The 10,795-nt window shown below is 41.0% G+C and overlaps 2 protein-coding genes across 2 annotated transcripts in view; one reads left to right on the top strand and one right to left on the bottom strand.

Moving 5' to 3' along the window:
- Positions 1 to 241: 241 nt before the first annotated feature.
- ptgesl (prostaglandin E synthase 2-like) lies at positions 242 to 9,349 on the bottom strand. The gene is made up of 8 exons (XM_085295502.1): positions 9,321 to 9,349; positions 7,174 to 7,582; positions 5,965 to 6,153; positions 5,509 to 5,564; positions 3,363 to 3,515; positions 2,827 to 3,027; positions 2,615 to 2,732; positions 242 to 1,270 (listed from the first exon to the last, which is right to left on the bottom strand). Exons 1-8 carry the CDS (start codon positions 9,332 to 9,334, stop codon positions 1,124 to 1,126), a joined length of 1,287 nt encoding a protein of 428 aa, XP_085151628.1. The 5' UTR covers positions 9,335 to 9,349; the 3' UTR covers positions 242 to 1,123.
- Positions 8,725 to 10,795, top strand: part of LOC146563116 (ral guanine nucleotide dissociation stimulator-like) — a 59,299-nt gene continuing 57,228 nt past the window's right edge. The window contains exon 1 of the mRNA XM_085295498.1: positions 8,725 to 9,367. Coding sequence (XP_085151624.1) covers positions 9,347 to 9,367 — 21 coding nt within the window. The 5' untranslated portion in view covers positions 8,725 to 9,346. The remainder of the gene's footprint in view (positions 9,368 to 10,795) is intronic.

Below are 10,795 nucleotides of genomic sequence, written 5' to 3'. Positions count from 1 at the left end.
GATGTGTCCTTGATCCAACACAGCTGGTTTAAATGGCTAAATTGTCTCCTCAACATGTCTTGAAGTTCTCCAGAGGCCTGGTAATGAACTAATCATTTGATTCAGGTGTGTTGGCCCAGGGTGAGATCTAAAGCCTGCAGGACACCGGCCCTTGTGCTGCGGGTTTTAGATCAGAGAAACACATTTTTATAAAACTGTAACACATTAACTGCACCAACATGTGGTTTAAAAAGAGACAACCTTCATGTTTACCTTTTTTATTTGACCTTTTTACATCTATGCACACGGAGTCGTTTTTATTACAGTTACTTCAGCTGCGGCTGAAATATTGCATATTAAACACATTCGGTGCCAGCTCGATGATTATTCGTACATTTTTTACCCAAACAGTCGCAGAACATATCGATTCGTCATGGCTTGACCGACACTGCATCAGAGGAACAATCATCTGAAATAAATACAGAGAACATGAACCGTTTTTCCACACAAAGCTGCAGAAACGAGCCTCAGACTCTGCAGTCCTGAGCACAGACGATTTTGATTTCCAAGATTTTCCCATGTGAGATAAGTAGGCGTAAAACTAGCTCAGAAATAAACAGTGTTACAAGAAATAATTTATACAGCCAGTTTCTAAATTCCTATGTTCAAAAGGACAAACCAGCGTAGGGAACAATCACGTCTTTCCTTCACACACCAGTCTCGACCTGGAAATCAGTTTAATTTTGTTCATAGCCACACTGTAGACTGCCTGATGAATGAGAATGGAAAAAACCTAAAGTAATTCAAAAATATGTGGATGAAGAAGACTAGCTGCATGAATATGTGCAGATTTCTCCTTTAACCGTACTCTGAAGATGTGACTTTTCTGTTCCTTAAAAATAACAAAACAAGATCAAGTGTTTCAGTGATATTGTTGTTGCAGTTTGTCTATTTCACCACTAGAGGCCAGTAAAAATGACAGACCTTTAAACGAGCAGATTTGATCCACAAAAGCAGCTCTGTTAATGATGGAGTCAATTAAAAACCCACTCACAAGAATTAACAGGTTCAGGAAGTTGAGTGACCACTACAAGACCTGGCGGTGGTCGTCTTCTGGTTGCCGTCCTTCAGGAGCTTTTACTGTTCAGTGTTTATAAGGCTCAGCGTTAAGACCCTCGTGGTTGAGCGTGGCGCTCTCCATGCGTCTGTACCAATATTTCACTTTGGTGTTCGCCATCATGTCATCAAACGCCTGCAGGCCCTCCATCACCCTCAGGACTCCAAACACTGACTGTAACAGAAGAGCACAGGTGCAAAGCCTGAAGATTAAAAATAACTTTTTTCCTAAAGTTTACTCACTGTTAAAATTGTGGCTGCTTGTATGAAACATGACCAGAGTTTCAAATAATTAGGCAATCCCTGTGAGCCAAAAGCTCAGGGACTGGTCGAAATGCCGTATTTCAGGGGTTTTTTCTGCTCTTGGATCTCTGTGATGTCATAAAGGAGTGGATATAATGGACTGTATACTAAGGATGGACATAGTGAAGCCATTTTGTCGTGTTTTTAAATTGGATGTTAGAATTGTGAGGTAGATCTACATGCTCATTGGCTAATGGTTGTCAGTCACACAGTAAAGTGTTCCATCCAGTGCTATCTGCCTGGTTTTGTTACATAAAGTAACTAAAATAAAAATACTAAAATTGTGTAATTAAAGTGTTACTTTTACAGTAACAATAAACATTATGCTTTAAAACAAGCACAAATACAAAGAGTAACTTTCTTGATGGCACTCACATTGATGTGAACACCAGCAAGAAAATGATCCTTTTGAACTACAGATGTTTAAAGGAAAGTACACACATTTTTTGTAAACGTAGAACAAACTGGGCACCAATGCAGCGCCTCCATCTGGGGGAGTGTAACCAAGTTATTTTTGTAACTGTCCTTTATAGATGGTCTGCAAACACATCACACACTGTGGCGAGCTCTCGCTTCTGGGGGTTAAGACTTAGTTTTAAAGTTATGTTAAGGGTTAGCTTAGTGGTAAGAGGCTTGAGAGGGCAATAATGGGATTGAATGTCCTCACAATGTCAATCAAACCAACATGGATCAGCGTGTATGTAGGCCCCGCCCCCAACATGCAGCGTGTAGCAGGAGTAGTCACCGCAGGGGAAACGCTGATAACAGAAACCAACTTTTAGCCAAAATAAGATGAGAACAGCTCATCCACACAACATTAAACTTGTTACAGCACTTATTCAGCTCGTCAGCATCACACCTGCCGAGTTTAAGTGAGGTGGAGCAAATCAACAGCTGGAGATACACAACGAACAGGCACATGGACAAAATATTAGTAATCTAGACCTAAAATTTGTATTTGAGGCCATCAGTGCGTGTTTTCTAAAACATCTGCAGAACAAGATGTATTATTCAAGCACCTGCTGACCATTACAGAAAACAGGTTTAAGTTGCTTCAACACTGGCTTCACTTTTCAGACCTGAAAACTACCTCTTTCTATCTCTATCGGTCTGTGGTGAAGCTTTAATCAGGCTAATTTACGTACATTAAATTAGTAACAAGCCTAAGTTGGACCCTGGACCAAGCCTGAGCTGGACCTAAGCTGCGTTTCCTCACCAGGTCTGCCAGGTTGGGCTGATCTCCACCCATGAACTTCCTATTCTTGCCAATGGCTGCCACCCAGTCGTTGACAGCCTTGTAGAGATCCTCCCTGACGTCGTCCTGGAGATTGTGTCTGTTGGGTCAAAGGAGTGAAAATTAATACCTCACATCCCCAAAAACCTTAAAATTACCAGAAACGCGATAGCCTGTTATCTAACACCACATACCGACTTTTCAGCCTTTTGGAGATGACAAACATGGCCGCAGCGCCAACATATTTGGCAAAGAAGCCTTCAAAAGTACCAAACTTGCCCTCACGTACGATATAGTCGAAGGAGGCCAGGGCCTCGTTGGTGGTTCGGTACACGTTGGGAGATATGAGGTGTACGAGCCAGTCGTCAGCCCACTGACGCCACTTCATCTCCTCTCTGAAATCAGAGCAGAAAACATTTACGATCCACAGAAAAGATGGAGTCGCGGTCTGATGCGGACCACATGACTTTAGTTTGCAGAAAACTCCACCACCACCACATTTTCATGCAGATTTAAGATTTTTCCTTCCAACAGATGCTCATCACACAGATCTTCATTAGAATGATGAAAACAGAAATCTCCCATTGCTAAAAGTAGAGGCTTCATATCAGCTGACCAATCACAAGCCTGAGAGCAATAATGCTCCACAGTCTTTGGGTTACACCCACGTGCTACCTTTCAAAATAAGAGTCCGCTAATAATTGCGTGTGAGAAACAGGGCTTGGCTTACTTCTGCATTTCCTTCTGTGGGTAAACTGCGACGGTCTCGCCCTCGCTCAGCATCAGCCAGTACTTGTTGTTGTACTCGATCACCTCCTTCCCCCTGTCATTCACCGACTTCATCTCCGGGTAGCAGCGAAGGATGTCGGACATGCTCTTCTTCCTGCAAAAAAACCCCAAAGGTAAAGATTTTTTGATGCCTCCAACTCATTTATCCAGGTGGATGAGCCCCACTAAGAACTGTTATGAAGAGAGAAACTATCCACTCTATTTTTTGACAATATATTTCTAGTGTACAGTTTGACCATTTAACACGGGGCATCTATAGTGACGTGCTCACTTTTGGATCCAGCCTCATGTGGCCACAAGAGGAACTGCAGTTCCTCTTGTGGCCACACTGGCTTACTGATGCCATTTCAAGACAAGAACACTGAGCTGGATAAAAATCACATCTAGGGCTGCTCAATTAATCGAATTTTAATCACGATTACGATCTGGGCTTTCAACGATCATTAAAAATGACTGAGCCGATTATTAGCCCCTCCCTCATTTATCTGCGACACCTTAAAGGCCGGTCCGTGAAAATATTGTCGGGCATAAACCGGTCCGTGGCGCAAAAAAGGTTGGAGACCGCTGATTAAGAGGACCCGAGGGAAGCTCGGAAAGCTAAGCAGAAGTTATTTGGAGAGTGACTGCCGTTGGTTGAAAAGAGTTTAAAAGAAAAAAACTTCAGTGGTGTTGCACACTATTTTATATTATTTTTTTAAAGTCATTGTTAACCCTTTAAAGCCGGTCAGAGCAGCACGCTCCGTTTTGCGTAACTACTGTTAAATCCCTGTAGAACCTGAACCGTGTAAGCTAGCGCAATAATTTGTTTTGCATATGAAACCGGAGGAGTTGTACTTACATCTGATGCCATCAGCTTGTCCTCGGTCACGGTTTCGTTCCACATATAGCTTTGCAAAAATTGCATAAAAAGCGCTTGCAGGAACAAAAACATAATATTCCAGAAACACGCTTTGCCGTTCCTATCAGCTGTTCGTAACACTTCCCACAGTGAAATGATGCACCTGCTGTTTTCTTTGCAAATTTGCATCATAGGATTGTTTTTTGTTTTTCCTGCAGTATATAAAAATTGCTGTATCTCCAAAATAAAACTATGAAGACACTCAAAATAAATTTCCTGTGGTGGGAAACTATTTTTTGCAACTTTATTGTATTTAAAGTTTTGAGGGATAAACCTCTTAAATTTCTCTAACTAGAAATATATGTTAAAAAAACAAAAACGATTTAAAATTTTTTTGTAGTTTATTGCACTTTTTTGCAATTTATGTAATTACTATGCACTTAATGCATACATATTATTAAAATATGGGCTATAACAGTTGTATTGATGTATAGCAACTTGAAATGCTCCCACAAATGGCACTACAGCATGTAAAAAAAATAATATAAGCTCTGGTGGACTTGGTTCTATAGTAGGTCTTAAAGGGTTAAATAAATATCGTCAAATAATCGTGATCTCAATTTCAGTGAAAATAATCGTGATTATCATTTTTGCCATAATCGAGCAGCCCTAATCACATCCAAGTGTATTCCACACCAAAGGAAGTAAGAATGAAACATTAAATTATGTTTTTACAATTAGTATTAAATAACAACACACTTGCTGCAGTGGGTCACTTAACCCCCCCACAGAAATTTTACAAATGTTTTTCTTAAAATATTAACCCAAGCATCCAAACTGTGAGGTTTATTTAAATGTATTGCATTGTTACTTCTTTGGAAACCAAAATAAGAAACCCTGCCCTCAGAACACAAGACCAAGGATTTAACTAGTCGAATAACAATCAGCATATTTTCTAAATTCTAATATTTTCTCAGTAAAATATAGAAATAAACTTCACATACATCAAGTACAATAATAACATTATAATAACATTTTTTAATAACAAGACTTTTAAAATAGTTTTTTCTGCATTTTAGTTTTAATGCTCTGATCAGGGTGGGATGTATTTGAACCACAGAGTTTCCCACCTGAGATTTTATAGATTTTACACTATCAAATTATTTCTCAGAGCTTTATTCGAAGTGATTAACAGAAAATCTAAACAAAATTCCTCATGAAATAACAAGTGAAGGAAGTCACAACTTACTTGTTGACTAAATAGGTCTTGAGCGAGCTGATGATGACAGACGAGTCATTCAGTTGCTGCAGATTTAAAAAAAAAGGAAATAGAGCAGGACATGAAGGGTTTCACAGGAAAAACCGGCACATTTTTTAGGTACTTAATTAGAGACTGGACAAAGGTTTCTCTTCTTTTTTTTGCGGACATGCTTTTCTTTATTTTCTGTCATACAAATTCTGTGAGTAAGTGACTCCTGTGAGCCAGAAGCCCAGTCCTCAGACTGCTCTTAGTGTTGGGATTTTAAGACAATATCCTTAAAATAATATAAAATATATAAATTGTGGTGAGTGAGGGTTATGAAGGCATGCCAGAAATTAAAATCTGTCTGAATGTTTGACAAAAACATAACAAGTCTTAACTTTGTTCTCTCAACAGTGCCCCCCCCCCCCTCTCAAAGATTTAAGATGACATCAAATGTCTTACCACCTCACCATCCACCATCAGGATGGGCACCTTTCTGTAGGTAGACCACTTAATCTCCTTCCTCATCACCGGGTTCACCTCCACGATCTCATACGGCAGCCCGTGGTAGTCCAGGAAGGCTCGCACCTTGCTGCAAAACGGGCAGGTCTTGTACTGGTACAGGGTCAGCTTCAGACTGCCTCCTGGAGCCTGGAAGGAGGCAGCAGAGGAAAGGAGAGCGCTATGAGGCTAAAGTATGTGGACACTTAAGAGCTGCCACCCCCAGCTTGGCAAAGGGCTGCTAAAAAGAATGCAAGCTTATTTTTCTGTCCATCTTTTATACTGTCTATGGATCTGAAAGAACTAATACTACTCCACAACAGGCTAATGGAAGCTGGCCAATCAAAAGAAAGTGGGCTTTTAATAAGGGGTGTGGGGCAGGAGGTGTTTAAAGAGGCAGGACCTGAATATAGCTACTGAGGGGGAGCATGAGAGACAAGTATGAGATAAGGATTATTATGAACTGTGAATTATGCAAAGCTAGTGGTGCTTGATAAGGTGATAATACTGCTTATAAATGCTAAGTTAAACCTGCAACACATTGCAGGTGGGTGAATAGAATACCTTTTATTGTCACTATACACATGTACAATGAGATACAGAGCGTCTCCTACTCAGTGCAGGTGTGTGGGAAAGAAAGGAGGGTGAGGTGCACAATTCTGCGACACTAATAAATATATATATAAAAATATATATATATATATATATATATATATATATATATATATAACCATGTGCAAGAACACCTCAAGGCTTCAAGAGCAAACGTTTGTGAAGCACAGTGACTGCAAAGGTTTATTGCTGATGGCTATTACAGCTGTGCACGTACAGATAAAGGGGATCCAGACACACAGACAGCAGTGATCCACAGCATTTCTCCAGCCACTAACACACCGTAAAGCAGACCGCCTGTAGTTCATACAGAGCAGATCCAGTAAAAGCAAAACGTTACAGACAAATCTGTAAACTTAATTTTAAAACTAAACAACAGCGCATTTTGAAAGCTTTTATTGTGTTTCTACTCCAGTAGAAACACAATAAAAGGCAGTATTCAGAAGAAGTGGCAGATGTCCGCAGCCGCTGGGGTCTGACAAGTGACCCGGGCTGCACACACCTCAGGCAGGTGAGCTTACTGCAGGCAGACGGTGATGATCAAAGACACCCACTTACCTCACTGACCTTCCTCTCCTCCTCGGCCAGGTGCTGCTGGACGGACAGCTTCACAGTCTGATATAAACCCAAACCTCCACCCAGCAGGAAGGCGCAGCCCAGCACCCTGCCTCCCCCTTGGCGCACACCGGAGAGCAGTTTGGACCGGAACCCCGCTCCGCCGGTGCCGTACGCCCTCCTGGATCCGTGCGCGCCCACATTCCCCAGCAGGTAGGAGAAGGCGCCGGACCGACGGGCTGCTGGAGACTCCAGAAAAGACAAGCCGACCTTAGTGAGTGTTCTGGCGCAGGAGGCTGCCATGTTGGCTTTACATAAAGTCCCAGAATGCACCACGAGGGATAGGGTTTGGGCGCCCTGAGCTGAGCCCGTCAGGGTGTGTGCCGCCCCCAGTGGCGCGCAAAGGCAAAACCTGAGAAAAGGTGCAATGAAAAGGGAACCAAGGGGGTAAAAAGACATCAAATAGATGCAAAACCGCTAAATGATGAACAGAGAAAGGCAAAATCACCACAAAGAGATATAAAATAACTGTAAAGAGACAAAAACAAACAAACAAGCAGATAAAGTTAGAGAGGTCAGGATGAGATGGTGCAGATGAAAGATGGTAACTTTACTAGATAAATGATGTTAAATGTGGAGCTGTAAGACAGCTGTAAGACAGGAGAAAAAGAGGAACACCCCAGAGGAGGTTCATGGGTGTAGTGCAGAGGGCACGCAGAAGAAGATGCTGGGAATAGGGATAGGGTGAGATGGAGACAGATACAGATGTAAAACCAAGAGATGCAAACATGACATCATCACAGACCTCAGAGGACTACAAAGACCTGCAAATTACAACTACATGGAAAACAACAGGATGCGAAACCGCCATAAAGAGATGCTAAAAATAACCAAGTGGAGACTAAGAGTCACTGCAAAGATGGAAACAATAATTAAATTGTAAAAGCAACCATAAAGAACATAAAACAGACACAAATAGATGCAAAATGATCTAAAACTGATACTGAATAACAATAGCAAAGAGATACCTTTTTGTCTTTTTATTTTGTTTTGCTAATATTCACATTATTCCTCATTCACCTTTGTTTTACTGAGCTGAATGTTTTTGTTTTTTGTGTGTGTTGTAGCTGCTTTATGACAGGATTTTTCTCAACTTTTGGAATAAATTAAGTATATATATTTCCAGACCTGTGGAATTATGTGGGATATCACATAAATTAAATTGAACTGAACAGTAAATAATATTGGACTTCTGACAACTTCTCTGCAGTTTTAACACAGACATCCACTGGCCAAGTTTGCCCCTTTAAAGGGCTATTTCCGGCCCTCGTGCCATAGGTTTTACACGGCTTTGTGTTTAGATCGTCGTTGTTAGTTTTGTTTTATTTTAAATAATTGATAAATGTGTTTTAAATGCAAAATATTTACATAATTGAACTGAATTGCACTGAATTGAATTGAGGTGTGTTCAGGAGCGCCTGTTTTGCCCTGGATGCGTCGGTCTACGTGTGGTGCATTCAGGAGCGTCGTTTTTCCGACTTTCTCTGTGATCGCAGCAGCAGCAGCAGAGGACCGTCCTGCTGCCCTGCTGAAAGCGGAGAATCCCCCTCAGCCAGCAGCGGCAGCAGTACTACCAGCATCATCCATTTTCACTGGTCGAGCCACATCGCATCCTTCTCCGCTCGGACTCTTCGCTCCGCTGGGATGCCGCCGTCGAGTAACGGCGGCAGGGATTCGCTCGGGAGCGCCTGAGCTGGAGGACACCGTCCCCGTGCGGTTTTTGGAGCGTGACTGGGATGAAGGCACGAGGAGACAAATAAAAATCTGATCATAGCCGGCTAACGCTAGCACGCTAACGTTAGCTGCCCGTTTTCCCCTCCCTGCTCACTGACCGATGTGTTTTCCTCCATGAATAAACACTCCTTTAATGCCCCCCCGCCTTTTTTTTTATTCTTGCGAAGACATGCTGAAGTCACCAAGGACATTTATCTCAAGGATAAAACATCGCAGGGGTCTCCTAACCTCCAAAGGGTAACGCCAGTTAGCCATTAGTACCTTTTATTTTTTTACATTTTTCTCGCTCGTCCGTGGAGATGCTGGCTGAGGAGGAGTGTGTCTAGCGCTGAAGCAGAACTCGCATGGATACTCACTCCATGAAGGTCATGATACTGAGAGAATGATCATGCTGGAAAAACAGGTAAGAAATCAGCACAGAGCCGTGAAGTCAGCGGGTTCGTATTTAAATGCACACCTGAGCTCATTTGCGTATCGTAATTAGGCTACATGGGGCGCGTGCTGCACCCCTGCCACAGATGTGATCTGATAGAAGTAACGGGCTGTAAAGGCGAATTTATGCAGGTGATCAGCACATTTTTAATGATAATAATCCCCCCCTCTCTCTTTCTCCCCGGCTTAAAGTCTGCCTCTCTCTGCCACTCTCTCTCCTGCTGCTCTTTAAGCCATAGACTGTATATAAAGATGTAAGACATAGCATTTACAATAATTAAATGTGTTTTTGATTTTGGGGGGATTAAATCAACAAGACATTATCAATGTTGTGAAGCTAGGGTTGCACGATTTTGAAATTTTAGGTCAATAAAGACATTTTGTAAAATAATTAGGACCTAAATCTGATCCCCCCAATCATTTATTTATTTATTTGTTTGTTTGTTTGTTGTTATTAATTCCCACTTGCGTGACTGGAAAGAATAGATCTGTACTATATTATTTGTTCGAGTCATCAGTAATTATGGTATGAAAAATTCTAAACATCTCACCTACCCAACTGAAATGGAATTTCTTCACAGATACAAAATTTTGTTATTGTTAAATTAGGTCCATGTTAACTCATTCACTGCCAGCCATTGGCAGTGAATGAGTTAAACCCATTGACTCATTCACTGCCATTGACGGCTATAGACGTCAATGGCAGTGAATGAGTTAAGTATGTTGAACCTGACACTTGGAAAAAAAATACAAACGGTGTATGTAATGTTGCATTTGCAGGGGGATGGTGAACATAATGTAGAAGACAAATCAAAATATAAAAACATTTTAAAAAAAAAACCACATGTTAATATTTGATATATATATTATATATGTGCCAAGTTTTGTTCAGATTGGCCCACCTGGCACTTAAGACACATATACCACATATCTTACAATCATTATAGTAGGATTAGGGATTCACCAACTGTGGAATCATAGATGAATACCAATGTTTTTTGACAGATATCGGGTTCTGATGCCGATATTTTTTTCAGTCCCTTTTGGTTTTGTTGATATTCAGGGTTACCCTTGTTTCTGGGAGGCAAATTAATTATAAACTATTAGGGATGCACCAAATTGTGAAATTCTGGCAGATACCAACAGGCAAAAATAATAATCCAAAGTATATCTAGTTGTGATGCCAACATTTTCTTTTCATTTTTTTATTAATATTTACATTCACCTCTGTTCTATGGAACAAATCTTATAAAATTTTAGGAAGTCACTGCTTGTTAAACAGGTCAATTCTAATAAATAATATCTGATGTTTTTTTCTTTGTTTTCTTGTTTTTTATTCCCTCCCATGTGCCTGGGAGAACAAATAAATCTTCATTATAAAATATTTGGGATGCGCTGA

The sequence above is a fragment of the Mchenga conophoros genome, linkage group LG12, assembly GCF_057382185.1.
Source record: "Mchenga conophoros isolate Kocher_MC1m ecotype Shallow Benthic linkage group LG12, M_conophoros_male_GT1.1, whole genome shotgun sequence".
Lineage (NCBI taxonomy): Eukaryota > Metazoa > Chordata > Actinopteri > Cichliformes > Cichlidae > Mchenga > Mchenga conophoros.
The sequence above is the reverse complement of the archived record's forward strand: the minus strand, read 5'-3'. Positions and strand labels throughout refer to the sequence as shown.

Bases quoted from the DNA above. Each gene is read 5' to 3' on its own strand.
- ptgesl (XM_085295502.1), bottom strand. The intron at 5,565-5,964 runs GTAAGACATTTG...TTAAATCTGCAG, and splicing joins TGATGGTGGATGGTGAGGTG to CAACTGAATGACTCGTCTGT. The intron at 2,733-2,826 runs GTATGTGGTGTT...TTGACCCAACAG, and splicing joins TCCAAAAGGCTGAAAAGTCG to ACACAATCTCCAGGACGACG.